The sequence below is a fragment of the Haplochromis burtoni genome, unplaced genomic scaffold, assembly GCF_018398535.1.
Source record: "Haplochromis burtoni strain Fernald_Lab_line unplaced genomic scaffold, NCSU_Asbu1 Contig_37, whole genome shotgun sequence".
Taxonomy (NCBI): Eukaryota; Metazoa; Chordata; class Actinopteri; order Cichliformes; family Cichlidae; genus Haplochromis; species Haplochromis burtoni.
Window position 1 is genome coordinate 515,909 of NW_024582398.1, and position 14,628 is coordinate 530,536.

The 14,628-nt window shown below is 40.2% G+C and overlaps 2 protein-coding genes across 4 annotated transcripts; both read left to right on the forward strand.

The window, feature by feature from the left end:
* Nucleotides 1-17: 17 nt before the first annotated feature.
* LOC102308357 (CD63 antigen-like) lies at nt 18-8,679 on the forward strand. 2 transcript variants are annotated; one of them, XM_042219721.1, is made up of 10 exons: nt 18-156; nt 304-376; nt 2,306-2,695; nt 2,894-4,334; nt 5,731-5,919; nt 6,038-6,112; nt 6,270-6,374; nt 7,400-7,537; nt 7,622-7,705; nt 8,197-8,679. In XM_042219721.1, exons 4-10 carry the CDS (start codon nt 4,278-4,280, stop codon nt 8,266-8,268), a joined length of 720 nt encoding a protein of 239 aa, XP_042075655.1. In that variant the 5' UTR covers nt 18-156; nt 304-376; nt 2,306-2,695; nt 2,894-4,277; the 3' UTR covers nt 8,269-8,679. The 2 variants fall into 2 exon arrangements, with proteins under 2 accessions (XP_042075655.1, XP_014188249.2); XM_014332763.2 differs by lacking the exon at nt 2,306-2,695.
* Nucleotides 8,680-10,960: 2,281 nt separating this feature from the next.
* pus3 (pseudouridylate synthase 3) lies at nt 10,961-14,558 on the forward strand. Of its 2 annotated transcripts, none has more exons than XM_005919632.3 (7): nt 10,961-11,111; nt 11,407-11,821; nt 11,985-12,265; nt 12,343-12,526; nt 12,718-12,827; nt 12,908-13,080; nt 14,165-14,558. In XM_005919632.3, exons 2-7 carry the CDS (start codon nt 11,411-11,413, stop codon nt 14,407-14,409), a joined length of 1,404 nt encoding a protein of 467 aa, XP_005919694.1. In that variant the 5' UTR covers nt 10,961-11,111; nt 11,407-11,410; the 3' UTR covers nt 14,410-14,558. The 2 variants fall into 2 exon arrangements, with proteins under 2 accessions (XP_005919694.1, XP_005919693.1); XM_005919631.3 differs by having other exon boundaries at nt 10,962-11,111; nt 11,410-11,821; nt 14,165-14,556.
* The last annotated feature ends 70 nt before the right edge of the window (nt 14,559-14,628 follow it).

Consider the following 14,628-nt stretch of genomic DNA (forward strand, 5'->3'; position numbering starts at 1 on the left):
AAGCACACATGTCCAGCCCCCACTGACCCTCTGCTCCGAGAACAGAAGGAAAGACAGAAACACATGTGACAGAAAACAAAGGAGGCACTAAGAGAGGTTAGGAAATGTGTGGGAGGAAGAAAACACTCAAGCTGAAGAGAAAAAGAACGCAATAAGGTGAGGATTAAAAGCAACACACACCAAAGGAGAGTAAAAAAACACTTACCTGCATGAATATAAATAGTATTTCTTCTCAAACCATGAGTATAGTTCCCACAGTCAACTTCCTTGAGCCATTTTACTCTCTTATATTTCCCCGCGGAGCCACACCGCCAGAGCCCCCGCAGGAATCAAGAAGAGCCAGTAGGACAGCTTTTTCTACTGTGCATTCACTCAGGTGAGCAGCACACAACATTGAAACATGTCACTGAAGTGAATCTCTGTAACTGTGGGTTTGTGGGGTTGACTTTCTTTTACAGAAAGTAGAGACCATGTGACCACACTGAGCACCACTTGTAAATGAGACACCTTTAATTCTATATGGGAAAGCTGCTGGTTGGGTGTGTCTCCAAGGTGTGCTTTCATTTCTCTATTGTTGAACAGTTGCCAGCTATAGACTGGTTTTCTCTGGTCTACCTTACGGCCATGTGAAGCTCGTTTAAATGCCTTCAGGGCTTTCTTTTCTTTCTGATACTACTCTGAAAGTGTATCTTATTATTGAGGGTACTAACCTATACTTGTGTTTAATTTATAATTCTGAGACCAAAAATGATTCATATTATAGTAGATGTTAATACAATTTCTATAAAAAAGTAATATTCTTATGTAAGTGCAAAAACCTTATGAACCCATCTAGACGACCCAAATACTGATACATAATTGTGCATGTGCAGCGCTGCTACTGCTGCAGATTTTATAGCGCTATAGGGACCTGATCTCTACTGTACATCATCAAGAGCTGTTATGTGCTCACATAAAACCGGTTATGTAAACCGGTTGATGCTGACCTAATTGTGGCTGAATGATTATCAGAACAAGCAAATCAAATTCTTCTTCTGCCTTGCATTCAACACCAACAACAGGTTGAGCAACAGCCTATCGACATGCATCAAACAAACCCCTATAATGTGTTTTTCTTCCTCCGTGCAAGAATGTAAGGAAACGATTACATGGGCCGGTATTTGTAAGTGTTCCCATATGGCTGAGGCGCACAGTTTACATCAGACTGCGGACAAATCTCCACTGCTCAAAGCATACAGATTGATGGAGCAGACCCATGAATGATTAACAGGGTACTGATGGTGACAAAGGGCAGGTACTGGAATGCAATGCATCAGTTTTACAATTCTTACAATATCTTAAAATGTATGTAGATGCTGTGCTTTTCTCTAAAATCTAAAGATAAAAACAGAAAATACACCATGCACGAAGAGAAGTTTCTGTCTTTCTTAATCGAATCTCATATTATTTAGAAATAAACCATATGTGATCAAAAAGAAACTGTTTAATGCAATCAGCACATGCGCTTTATGGATCCATCTACTATAGGATAACATCATTAATGTACAACATACAGTTAGCTTGATAATTTGCAGGACAAAAGACACAATTTTGTGATTTAACCTCAGTGGATTTTAACTCAAGCAGTCAATGTGCAACTGAAGTGCAGACTTCAGATTTATGTAACCCTCCCAAAATCAATATATTACGGATCTAAAAAAAAAAACTTAAATACTAGACTTTAGGCAGTCTATGACTGTCTAGAACAGGGGTGTCGAACTCCAGGCCTCGAGGGCCGGTGTCCTGCAGGGTTTAGATATCACCCTAGGTCAACACACCTGAATCAAGTGATCAGTTCATTACCAGGCCTCTGGAGAACTTCAAGACATATTGAGGAGGTAATTTAGCCATTTAAATCAGCTGTGGTGGATCAAGGACACATCTAAAATCTGCAGGACACCAGCCCTCGAGGCCTGGAGTTCGACACCTGTGGTCTAGAATGTCATGAATTTCCCTTGAGATCCTCAGTTAGGCCTTTACTGCAGCCACCTTCAGCTGCTGCTTGGTTGTGAGTCTTCATGCATTCAGTTGTGTGTTTAATAACTGAAACATATGCTCTGCTGGGTTGAGATCAGGTGACTGACTTGGGCATTGAAGAATGTTGTTGCCTTGAGCAACTCTTGGGCTGCAACATTGTCCTTCATCTTGAAAAAGTCTTGTGTAGCTTTTATTATCCACACAGAGGCAAAACTAAAAGAAAGTGTGTCTTTGTCCAACAACTTATGTATATTCATTAATTTTTCATTAATATTCATTAATATCCAAGACAGCACAGCCTTAGAGTCCAAGCTCATTCCTGACTAATGATTCTTATCAAGCGGAAGTCACATAAGCTTTTGACGAAGTGCCCTGGAATTCAAAACAGGAAAAGCAAAGAGAAGGAAGGACGATGTTCTCCGTCCCTGACTGACTACTCCATCTATGGTAATGATTTTTCTTCCTGTTCTCATGACGTCCTTCAAAGACATGCAGACTATGTTGTAATCATTTTGCGTCCTGTTCCCACAAACTCCTTCAGAGACATGCAGACTCCATCTCTCCATCACTCTGTGACATCGAAGCAATGGAAGTCCAAATATTAGTGAATGTCAGTGTTATTACAGTTAAATGGTTGGAAATGGAGCCCCCCTGTGGCTATATGCCTCGCACTGCAGAGGTGATAAAATCTGCCATTGTTTACTTTGCTGAAAAACTAAATTCGCTGGTGTTTAAGATCCATCTGTGAGAATATTTAAGTTCATCCAAGTCCTGGGTTTAACTTTTTCAAGTCATGAAAATTGACTGCTTTGCTAAACTATCAGCACTGAAGCAGACTTCACTCAAGTAATCTCAAATATTCTTCTTTATCCTGCAGGCAAATAAGAACAAGCAGATAAGGCTCCACGGACAGAGACTCGGTGATGAGAAGAAGGCAGACAAAACCACAGGCATGAGTGAACACAAATGACTTGTGATGCAACAGATAAACCTGCCTCCTGACTGACAGCCAACCCTCTGTTAGTTCTCTAATGATTACTGCTTCTTGAAGGAAACCTTTAGACAGACGTTCAAAGAGCCTGCAATCCGGTGGTTAAAGGGAAAAACAGAAAAATATGATGCAGCATTGTTCTTCGCAGGTCGAGGCAGTCTGACCTGAGCTCTGAGAAAGCAGGAGAGGGAAAAGAGCAAACATCAAAGAAGAACGAAAGAGGAAGGAAGAAGGAAAAGAATACAAAAAGATGTGAGAAACAAAGAGAACTCTGGCAGTGTGCAACAAGCATCTCTGCCTCTCATTTCGAGGTCACTGTGAATCGAGCCAGGCGGCCTGTGATCCACGTGTTGGTGGGGAAGCTGTGAGAAAGAGCTTGGTCCGCAAACAGAAGGAAGGAGCCCTGAAGAAGCAAGATCAGATAATCACAGTTGCTTATATATATATTTCTTGAGACAAAAATGCAGATTTTATTTATCTGTATCTGGACTTTAACAAAATTAAAAGAATAATACTGAATAAAAATATTCCAGCATTTAGAAAAATTGTTGTGGTAAAAGTTTGTTTCTTTTAATTGGGATTTTAATAAGAATACAGAAACAAACACTTAAATTGCACCTTTTTGTTTAGTGTTTAGTGTTATGGCATGTTATTTTAAACATACTAGTCATGAAAATGGATCTGCTTCAATAATATTCACACTGCAGTGTCTACATTGCAGGGGATATGTATGGATTATGATTGTGAACTACAAAACACACCGCATACAGAAAATGATCAAAATGAGACAAAATAGTCACAATAAAATCTAAATAATCTACAGAGATCAAAGAGCTCTGAAGACTGGTTACAGATGATCCTGCACTTCACCTGAAGGTCCCAAAACAACTACAAAGAGAGGCAGAACATCTGCAAACATCTGCCACATAAATGTTTAAAAAGACAAAACATCTTCATATTTGGGGGCGACCTTTTAGATTTATAGATTGTTTGTCGAGTGAAATTCCCAGTATTTAAATGACCGTATATTACGGCGCAGTTTGTATTCACTGATGTGTGACGCCTCTATGCAAAGACGGGCTTGATGCATTCAAAAGATACCTACATCAACTTGAAAGCTATCGGGCTGCCGGTTCATTTCCATAGGGTCATATGACACACTCGCCACTGAATTGCACTCTATTCACCCTGACTTGACCCGTATTTGGATTGAGGGAAGTCTGCAACCTTCTGGATTCACTTATTTATTATTTGCTCAGACCACCTCAAAATGTGCAGTGTCTTCGGCATCAAGTGTTGTTTCATTTTCTTCAACACGCTCTTCTTGGTGAGTAATAGAGCAAATCTTTTCTATCTAATTTTGATGAGAAGTGATGATTGACAGCACTGATTGGTGATATCATGGAAAGATTAGAATCAATAAAGAGCAGGAGTAGTAGAGGTAACGAAAGAATAAAGCCAAAATTGAATCACTCATATCTTTTTAGAAGTCCAGGAAACTTTGACTGCACGCCGGATTATCCAAGGGAAGATACACATGCAACAAGAGACTTGATTTGCCCTTCCAAATTTCCAAAACACACTCATATTAAGCCGTTTTGTGGGGTTGTAGCAGCTGAGCTGAGCAAAGGGAACTTTAACAAATTTAGAAGCTAATCAGTATCATCGCCAGATAAACCTGCACGGTGTCCTGTGCACGCTCCAGAAATTTTATGCTCTAAATACTAACTGGTGCATGACGTGTAACCCACACAGAGTAACCTTTATGAAATATATCTATTTTAAAAATATTTCAAGAAAAATGTCATACTTTTGAGATCTATTATTAAGGTTAATAACTTTCTGTGCCAGCAATACACACATTCAAATTTTAAAATGCAAATAACGCCGTGTTACGCTGAAGATGAGGATGTCACACACTGGTAGGCAGTCAGTGAGAGCACACAATCCAATTACAAAGCTGTCAAAGGGCAAAAATCCAATAACAGGCAATGGTCGTATGATTATAAAGGACAAAATAACATATACTAACATATACTAACACAAGTCCTCTTGAGCTTCAGGGCACAAACTGATGGCCAGAAATTCTCCTTCAGGATTTTCTCGTCCAGGTCCTGAAGTAGCAACAAAGCCCCAGACCATCACAGACCACCACCATGTTTGACTGCTTGTGTGATGTTTTTTTTTAAATAAAATGTTGTGTTATTTTTATGTCAGATGTAATGGGACTCAAACCTTCCAGAAAGTTTAGCTTATGTCTTTTCCATCCACCGAATATTTACCCAGATTTTCTGCCAAATGTTAGACGAGCCTTTGTGCTTCTTCTGTTCTCTGTGGTCAGCTGTGGTTTTCTTCCATGAATGCCATTTTTACCCAGTCTCTTTGTTATTACTGAATCGTGAACCTTGAGCTCAGCTAATATAAGTGAAGCCTACAGGTCTTTAAATGTTGTTCTGGGGTCTTTTGTGACCTCCTGGATGAGTCGTCGATGAACTCTTGGAGTAATCTTGGTAGGATGGCCACTCCTGGGAAAGTTCACCACTGTTCCAAGTTTGCTTCATTTGCTGGAGTCTCAAAATTGCTTTTACTTTTTAACATAGGGACAGTAAGTTTATATTGAAATGAGGTCGTATTGACAGGAATGAACAAAACCACCCTCTTTTAATTTAGTGTTTCCATGTAAAGCACTACATTGCTGTCCTGCTGTTAAACTTCTTTTTCAGCTGTCTGGGGTTGCCCTCATCACTATAGGAGTGCTGCAGTACTCGACGTATTCAGATATCGGCACCTTCACAGGGAGCAACTTGTCTAAAATTGCTATAGTCCTCATTGCAGTGGGGGTCATCATAGCCTTCGTATCCCTCTTGGGCCACATTGGTGCATTCTTTAATAGTTCATCTATGGTTGCTTGTGTAAGTACTGTAATGAAATTAAATGTGATTAAGTGGCGATTCTTTCCAAAAGCTTTTTTTAATGAGCACTGGAGATGTTCTGGAGATCTCTAACAGCGTTCACTTTCTTTATCTATAGTTCATCTGCATCCTGATAGTGATCATCCTCTTGGAGGTCCTCACAGGAGCCGCCTTTTACATATTTCGCAGTAGGGTAAGACATTAAAATCGCACCAGAAAGGAACTACTTGAGATCAAGGTCAAATTTTGCCATTAGCAGTGGTTCTCCAGTCATAATATCAGTAGCATTACTTAAAATATATCTAAGTTCTAGTGTCTGTTCTGGTTATTTTATCTGATTTTCTCTGTAGGCTGCCCTTCTGCATATGGCTAATGGTGTCAACGCCAAAGCACAGGAAGTGATTAACGACTACAGCCCTGAGAGGAGACATGCAATTGACAAAATTCAGGAAAAGGTGACACGCAGAGCCTACTGTAATGTTCTGTATTTTTGAGAAACACCTGATGGATTGGAGGAAGTGCAAAAACCCCTTATAGGGACTCTTCATTTCCTCTCTTGATGGGAAAATGATGCCTGCTTTAAATTTCTGCTGCAACATTCAGATGGTAAGGTCAGAATCTGGTGTAAACATGAAAGCGTGGCTCCATCCTGCATTGTATCAATGATTCAAGCTCTTGGTGGTTTAATGCAGCAGAAGATACTTTCTTCACCCTCTTAGTACCAAATGAGTATCATTGCTGAACATCTCCATGTCATTGTGACCCACGGTGTACCCACCTTCTAATGTCCACAGTTTTCAACACGACACGCTCAGATTTTGTGCATTGCTGGATGCCATTAACAGCAAAAGCTGATTTAATTTAGGTGAAAAATAGATAAAGGTCAAGGCCGAGGTCACGCCAAATGTGAAAATCAGTAAAAATTTTATATTACTCACAATTTTTTTATGGATATTATATGGTTGTTATAAAAGCAGGCTGACATCAGCATGTTGTAATAAAAGCATAAAACATCAAAGGTTTAGTATTGCCCCTGCTACTCGGGGGGAGTTGCTCTATCTGAGTGCTCTTGTTTACAGTCAAATTAAGATGACTAACTTTAATATAAGAGTGTGAAGACAATCTGCAAAGAGTGAGAGGGTAATTAACAAAGACCAGCAATGAGAAAAATGCTGGAATTACTTAGGGAGTTTAAGTTTGAAGGCTTACATCTCAGCATGAATCTGTACCATGAAGAATTAAGGCAACTCTGAAGGTAAAAGGAGGCCCAACCTAATGCTAGCAAGGTGTACCTAATAAAGTGGCTAGTAAGTGTAAATAACACGCCTTCAGCATCTGTGTGAAAATTAGTAGTTAAGTAGACAAACTGACTTTCTACAAAGCAACACTTGAAGAATATTTATCGTGAACCACAAATAGTCACAACCAGTGATTGATACAGCTTTGGTGCTTCACTATCACAGTGTCGTTATCATTACAGTTCAAGTGTTGTGGTGCGGACAGCTATGCCGACTGGTCCCAGAGCGCGGGCTGGGAAAAGCACGACGCCGTGCCAGATTCCTGCTGCGTGGTGAAGAGTGAGGGCTGTGGACAGGACAAGGAGAAGGCACATAAAAAGGTCTGACAGGAAATCATTCCAAGCAATTTTCATCTATTTTCTGCAAACAAATACTGTATTTTATGACCGTGCGATCCTCCTCAGGGCTGCCTCTGGGCAATCAGTGTCTTCCTGTTGAAAAATCTGGTGTGGGTCGGCGCTGTCTGCATTGCTCTTGGAGTCACGGAGGTAAGCTTCTGCAATTTCCCCTTGCTCACATTTAACTGTGAAGCAAAATGCTCACATTGCAAGAGTAAATGTCATATTACTGTAAGAAATGATCATTTTAAATGCCAATCCAGTACACTTACCTACTGATTAACTGTGCAGGAGCCAGTGTGAGCCCAAAAGGTTAATTTTAATCTGTTTTAGGTGGAAAAAAGACAAAGAAAAATCAGAAATGTTAAACATCTAAAGATACCCCAAATGTCTCTACATAAAAATAAAAACATGTATACTGGATTAATTTAGTAATTTAGTTTCCAGCAGTAGCAGACATTGTAAAGAATATTTAAATAGCAGAGGATAACTTGAATGATAATAAAGCCTGTCTCATCCTGACTGCCTCAGGTGATGAAATGAAGAAAAAATTACTTTTTTCCAGAACAAGAAAATAACCTCTTGGGTGTGCCATTGAGTTCATTTGCTGCCAGTAACTTCTGACCTTTTCCCTGTTGCAGGTTTTTGGAGTATTAGTCGGGGTGTGCTTGTGTCTGGACATTAAGCGAAAGAACTACGAAAACATCAGCTAATGCATCATCACTGCTCTATTATCTCTGGATGCTCGACTGTGTCTAGAAAAAAATCTTATCTACATACTTGCTATAATTGCAGCTGGTATCTAACAAAGAGAAATTGATCTGCTATAGTGGTGAAAAAATCTATTTTAAATTAACATTCATGCTTACTATGCACATAATTATTAAACATGTGATCGCATTGGGGTTTTGTGGTGTTGTTTAATTAGCTTTTAACAATTAAAAACGTGTGTTGTGATTAGAAGGTTACATACACTCATCATGGGCATGAATTCTTTCATTTTAGGCTTTTAGTTATATTTTTGACTGTTCATTTCCAGGGTTGAATGATTTTACAGGCTATATGTCTAATGTCTTTAAAAAAAAAACGAGAATTAAGTGCGCTAGTTTGTCATAAATTGCGACGTTTGTGAGGAGAAAACATAGAGGCAGATGGTGGTGAGCTAATAGTGAAACATTTATTCAGGCTAAGAACCAAAATACAAAATGAAGCATAAAATACAAAAGGAAAACTGAAAGCTTCAACTTACCGGAATCTAAACTGGGAATTAGGGCTAGGGCATACAGGAGCTGGGAGACAAGAGAGGAAGATGACTGACACTCTGACGAAGGGAGACTGAGACAGTATATACACAGGATAGTGATTCGGGTCAGTGGAGACAGTTGGTGAGAACAAAACACGGTGAACCGAATCACAGTCGACAAGACAAGGATGCAAAATTAAAAGAAAAGCAAACAGAACACACCTAGTAAGTAAGTAAAATAGGAAGTGATAATTACACAGGGTGGACACAGACATATAAATGAACTTCACAAGAAACTTGACACAGGAGGAAGAAAAAAATAAGAGACACATAAACTCTAAAGGAATTTAGAATAGAGAACAAGACTAAACACACTACGAGGATTACTACCAGAAATAATATAAATATTACGCAATGTTGGGATCGCATAATAAATAATAAATGAGAGACCATGAATTCAAAACACAAGGTCGACTGACCCAGGGCCATGACTCACAGCTGAATCAGCGTTTCCAAACTTTGGATCCAGTTCTATGGATGGACAGTCTTTATTTGCTTGTTTTGTTTTTGGGTGAATTGGCCCTTTAATGAGCAGAGAGGGCAGATTAGTTTGGTAGCCATCCTGAAAAACTATTTGCGACACAGCAGATAAACACCAAACTGTGATTACATGCCATTTATTGTGTAATCGGACATGTAGAAAAGAGCAGACTGTGATTTAATGCAAGAGCTCGACCAATTCTGTCTCTGCATCTGGAATAATTAACAGTTGTGCCTGACAGCACTGCTGTGCCACTTACCCTGTGAAGCTACTGCTATACAAAATAAATGAAAAGACTCTCACAAACAGCTGGAGGAAAGAAACACACTTTCAGCTCAGTTTCAGGGGTTTTTTTTGTGTGTTTTTTCACCTCTTTGTGATGTCTAAAGACAAGTGTCGGTGCTGTGGATCCCTTTACAAAATATAGGCATAACTGCCATATGCCCGCCCCTCTGGTGTTTGAACTCCTGTTCTCCTGACCTGACAAAAAACAAACAAACAAAAAACCAGGAATCACAAGGAAGGTGCATTGGACAGGAAAATAGAAGATTTCGCATGGTTCCTTTGTAGGAGCTTCTCAGTCACTGTGAATTAAAGTACTGTGTCATCTTTCATCTGAAACATGGGGTGAAAAAGGCTAATACAAGTCTGGTAGATGATTTCCAAGGTGCGGATGTCTACAAGAATTTGATTCAAATGCTTTCAAAAAGTTATGTGTTTTTATTGTAATACCTGTACTGATTTTACTAAATCGTACCTGGCATGTGTGATCCATACACTTTTAATTAAAAAGACTAAAACTAACACAATCTATTAAAAAATATACAAAACTATAATAGCTCGAATGGTTGTCCTGTCATCCTCAAACACTCAACCATTTAGCAGGCAGATAGCTGTCCCTCCCTGAGCCTTGATCTTGTTAAAACTGAGTTTTTCCTTCCCACTGTCACCAAGTAATTGTTCATAGGGGGTCATCATAGCCTTTGCTGATTGTTTGGGGTCTTTTCTTTATTATTTAAGGGTCTTCACCTTAAATTATAAACCACCTTAAGGTGACTGTTGTTGTGATTTGGCTCTATACTCATAAAAATTCGAGATTAATTGAATTTCAAAACAAACAAACAAATAAAATCTGCTGTATATCAGGTGACTCGAGGACTAACGGGGCCCTATTTAGAGTAGGTTTGGGTACAGGCAATTCAGTGCCACAACCTACTTCAAAGACTTAAACATTATAAATGTAATAATAGCAAAAACAAAATTTGGTATGTAATAATATAAAGAAAGCCATGCCACAGTAATGAAAAATGTCAAATTATTTTCATTTTTACAACTTAAACGTAAGCTGAACAAAGATGATTGAGGACATGGCACTTTAGGCTAAGAAAAGGCTAGGGATGGAAAAAGTAAAAATCCATTACCTTGAATACATATAATAGTTTTCTGTAATAGATACAGGCGGTTAATAGTGTAAGACAAGCTTTTAGAAATAAACTCTGGCCTGTTTTTTTTACCCATATATATGGTATGTTCGCTCATGGGGAGTATAAAAATAACTGTTAAGTATGGCAGTCATCGGCTGACGACAATTTAAGCAACTAAACTACATTTCCCAGAAATCCCGTGAAGGGGGGGAAATGTGTCCGTTGGCAAAATTCGTCCGCCTCCCGATAAATTTATCAGCGGGGAGAGTAGCATGCGTGATCCCGACAGCCAGAAGCAAAACTAACAGAGGAGCAGAATAATCGAAAACATTGAGGCTGAAAATACAGGTAAAAACACAGATTAACTGTAATGTAATTTACGGCCTCGTTAATCCCACTAAATCCCTCGTATCTAACTTCGTTCACTAGCTAGCAGGCTGTGTAGCGTTCAGTTCGCTTTATAAAAATAATCCCAGTTGTAGTACAGTTGACCAAAAAAAACCCTTAAAGAAACTTTGACATGAATTAAACTAAGAGGAGATGATTACGTAGGCTTCATTGAATATAAGCTGGGCTGATTATTTGTAGAGTTATTTAAGTAAATTCTTAAATAAATGTTCTTTCCTTTGTTCTTTCTTCCAAGCAGCATGTCAGATGTTTTAATCCAGCGGATAAAGGAGCTGGAGGCTGAGCTGGAGAAGCTCAGGTCCGAGCTGAAAGAGAGCAGTGAAACTGGAGATGTTGAAATGTCATCCAGTCCATCCCTTAATGAAGACTGTAAATCTGATGGGAACACTGGCAGCAGCAAAAAGGAGAGAAAGAAAGCAGGAAAAGATCGTCCTTTTGACTTCTCTGCACACCCCCGGCGCCATGTGGCTCTGCGGCTGGCTTACCTGGGGTGGGCCTATCAGGGGTTTGCAGTCCAGGAGAACACGGACAACACTGTGGAGGCCAGACTCTTTGAAGCCCTGCTAAAGACTCGGCTGATCCAGGACCGCCAGGCTTCCAATTACCACCGCTGTGGGCGCACTGATAAAGGAGTCAGTGCTTTTTCCCAAGTGAGTTAGCAGAGATACATATTTTTTACTCACATAATCCTTCTGTCGGATGCCCCCTTTATGAGTTACCACAGCTTATCATCGACCTCCATTTTAACCTGAAAAGACTCTGTACCTTAATACTATTAATAGTTTTTCATGTGGTTAATTTTTTCCCCCGCAGGTCATAACCATCGACTTGCGCTCCACGCAGTTTTGTGCCGGTTTGGGCATCACACTGCCTGAAAATGTTGACGTCGGTACCAAAGCCGCTTCTTCTGCCACCTCTGAGCTTCCATATGTGAAGATGCTGAACAGAGTCCTGCCGCAGGACATCAGGGTCTTGGACTGGGCACCAGTAGTGGAGGGTTTCAGCGCACGCTTCAACTGTCAGTCCCGCACGTACCGCTACTACTTCCCCCGAGGATCTCTGGATGTGGTGCTGATGGCGGAAGCTGCTAAAAGGTGGGTGGAGAACACATAAAAGGTAAACACACCTTTAAAACTTAGCCCTTATTTGACAACCTCCTTGCTTCCGGCAGATATGAGGGGACTCATGACTTCAGGAACCTGTGTAAAATGGACGTGGGCAACGGTGTCCTGCAGTTCGAGAGGACCATCTTATCAGCCACAGTCAAGCCTGCGCAGCCTCGGCATGCCTCCAGCACAGACCAGTATGACCTCTTCATATTTGAGATCAAAGGATTAGCCTTCCTTTACCACCAGGTACCAGGAGAGAGTTACTCTACGCTGCTTTCCCTTTACCCTTCATCTCTTGCAAACATTTTTTAATGTGAAAGTTTAGATTTAGAGAAACCGGATCAGAGGATGTCAGATGCAGCATCTCATGGAGTTTAAGGTTGAATGGTTTGGTGGTATGTAGTGATTTTTTGGTTATTTCCTTTTATGTGCTGCAGGTACGGTGCATGATGGCTGTACTTCTGTTGATTGGACAGAAGCTGGAAGCCGCGGATATAATCAATCAGCTCCTGGATGTGGAGAATAACCCCAGGAAGCCCCAGTACAGGTGAACTGACTGCTGTAGAAGTGGTTAAAATATTCAAATAAAAATAATATATTTATCATATGAATCTGTGTCATCTTCAGCATGGCAGTAGACTACCCTTTGGTGCTGTACAACTGCCACTTTGAAGGCCTGAGCTGGACGCAGGAGAGTGAAGAGGGGGGCTTTGTCCTGGCTGCACTGCAGCATCACTGGACCCAGAGCACGGTGAAGGCCCACGTCCTGCAGGGGATGATCCAGGGCTTGGAAGACCGAGGTGAGAAGCTGGATAAGAGAAGTGAAGATTTTTAAGGCATTTAAATAGTTTCTCTCAAGTTATGTTTTGCATAATTTTAGTTGTTTTGTGGTTATTTACTGTATTTTTTAAATTTTGTCATTTGTGTACATATTTCTATTCTCTTTTTTTGCCTAAATTTTGCTGTTTTATACAGTTCTGATTGTTTAGTGTCACAATGATAATATCGAGTCACGTTTGGGATATTTTGTGTCTACATGTGTTTGTTTTACATGATTTCTGCGTCTCATTTCGGTTGTTTTGTGTGTGGATATGAGCTTACAGGCCACTTTATTAGGTACATGTTGTTCCTTTTACCTTCACAACTGTCATAATTCTTGTGTTATCCTGCTGGAAGTAACCATCAGAAGAAGATGAGTGACCATGGAAGACTGTGGAGTTTAAATAAGGGTCCCAAAGTGTGCCTAGAAAAGATACTCCACACTATGACACTGTCACTGGTGTGAACCATTGATGGAAGGCAGGATGGATCCATGCTTTTATGTGTTTACACCAAATTCTTATCCAAACATCCAAATGTTGCAGCAGAAATCGAGACCCATCAGATCAGACAACATTAATCTAATCTTCTATTGTACAGTTTTAGTGACACCATGTAAAATGTACCCTCAGTTTCCTGTTCTTATCTGAGAGGAGTGGCACTTGGTGTGGGCTTCTGCTGCTGTAGCCCATCTGCTTCAAGGTTTGACTACTTCTACTGGAAAATCCCAGTAAAGTAATTGTTTCTTAAAAACTCAGTCCAGCTCATCTGCCACCAACTACAGTGTTCCTGCTTCTGATGCTCTGTTTAAATGTCAGGGCGTCTTGAATCTGTCTAAATATAATGATTTGCTCCATTGTGATTAGCCGATTAGATATTTGCGCTAACAACCAGTTGTACCTAATGAAGTGGATGTACCTGTATTTCTAGGATATCAGAGTATTTTTTTTTTTAGGATCTAGGAATGCACCTAGTTGGGCCAGCCAGTTATCTGCTTTGACATGAGTCAAAATGCCTGCTGTGAAAAAACATTGTACAAACTATCTCACTGCTCTTCATCCACAGGAGCTGTGTCCTCCAACCACTGCTGGCTGGTAGAAGGCAGCAGGCAGAGAAATTACCGGCCTCTCCTGGAGCGCCCGTGCTGCGAGAGCCTCGAGTCGAGGATAAATCATTTCGTGAAAAGAGGCAGACTGGAGCGCGAAGAAGGGGAGAATGGAGGCGAAATGATCCACAGGGGAAAAAGATCTAAACATTCAAACATTTCTTCAGAGACGCCAAAACAAAATATGGATTCAAAAGAAGATTAATTTTCTTTAAACTTAAGAAAGGACTTGCAAGATGTATTTTGTAGTAATTTTCAACCATAAATGTTTAATTTTCCTTTTATTTACTACAAACAGCGCACGGATATCTTTGACTCATGCTGGTGCGTGTTTTGCTTTAAAATAAACACATTTTGGAGAAAGATGGACTCGCTGAGTTTTGCTTGACGGGGAACGAAAGCGAGGCGGAACCAACGCTAATAG

What these genes read in the sequence shown, in the direction of transcription:
- LOC102308357 (XM_042219721.1), top strand. Translation starts at nt 4,278, where the DNA reads ATGTGCAGTGTCTTCGGCATCAAGTGTTGTTTCATTTTCTTCAACACG. An exon ending in GTTCATCTATGGTTGCTTGT is followed by an intron (nt 5,920 to 6,037) that starts GTAAGTACTGTA and finishes CTTTATCTATAG; the next exon opens with TTCATCTGCATCCTGATAGT. An exon ending in TTGACAAAATTCAGGAAAAG is followed by an intron (nt 6,375 to 7,399) that starts GTGACACGCAGA and finishes TTATCATTACAG; the next exon opens with TTCAAGTGTTGTGGTGCGGA.
- pus3 (XM_005919632.3), top strand. Translation starts at nt 11,411, where the DNA reads ATGTCAGATGTTTTAATCCAGCGGATAAAGGAGCTGGAGGCTGAGCTG. An exon ending in GAGTCAGTGCTTTTTCCCAA is followed by an intron (nt 11,822 to 11,984) that starts GTGAGTTAGCAG and finishes TTTCCCCCGCAG; the next exon opens with GTCATAACCATCGACTTGCG. An exon ending in TAGCCTTCCTTTACCACCAG is followed by an intron (nt 12,527 to 12,717) that starts GTACCAGGAGAG and finishes TATGTGCTGCAG; the next exon opens with GTACGGTGCATGATGGCTGT.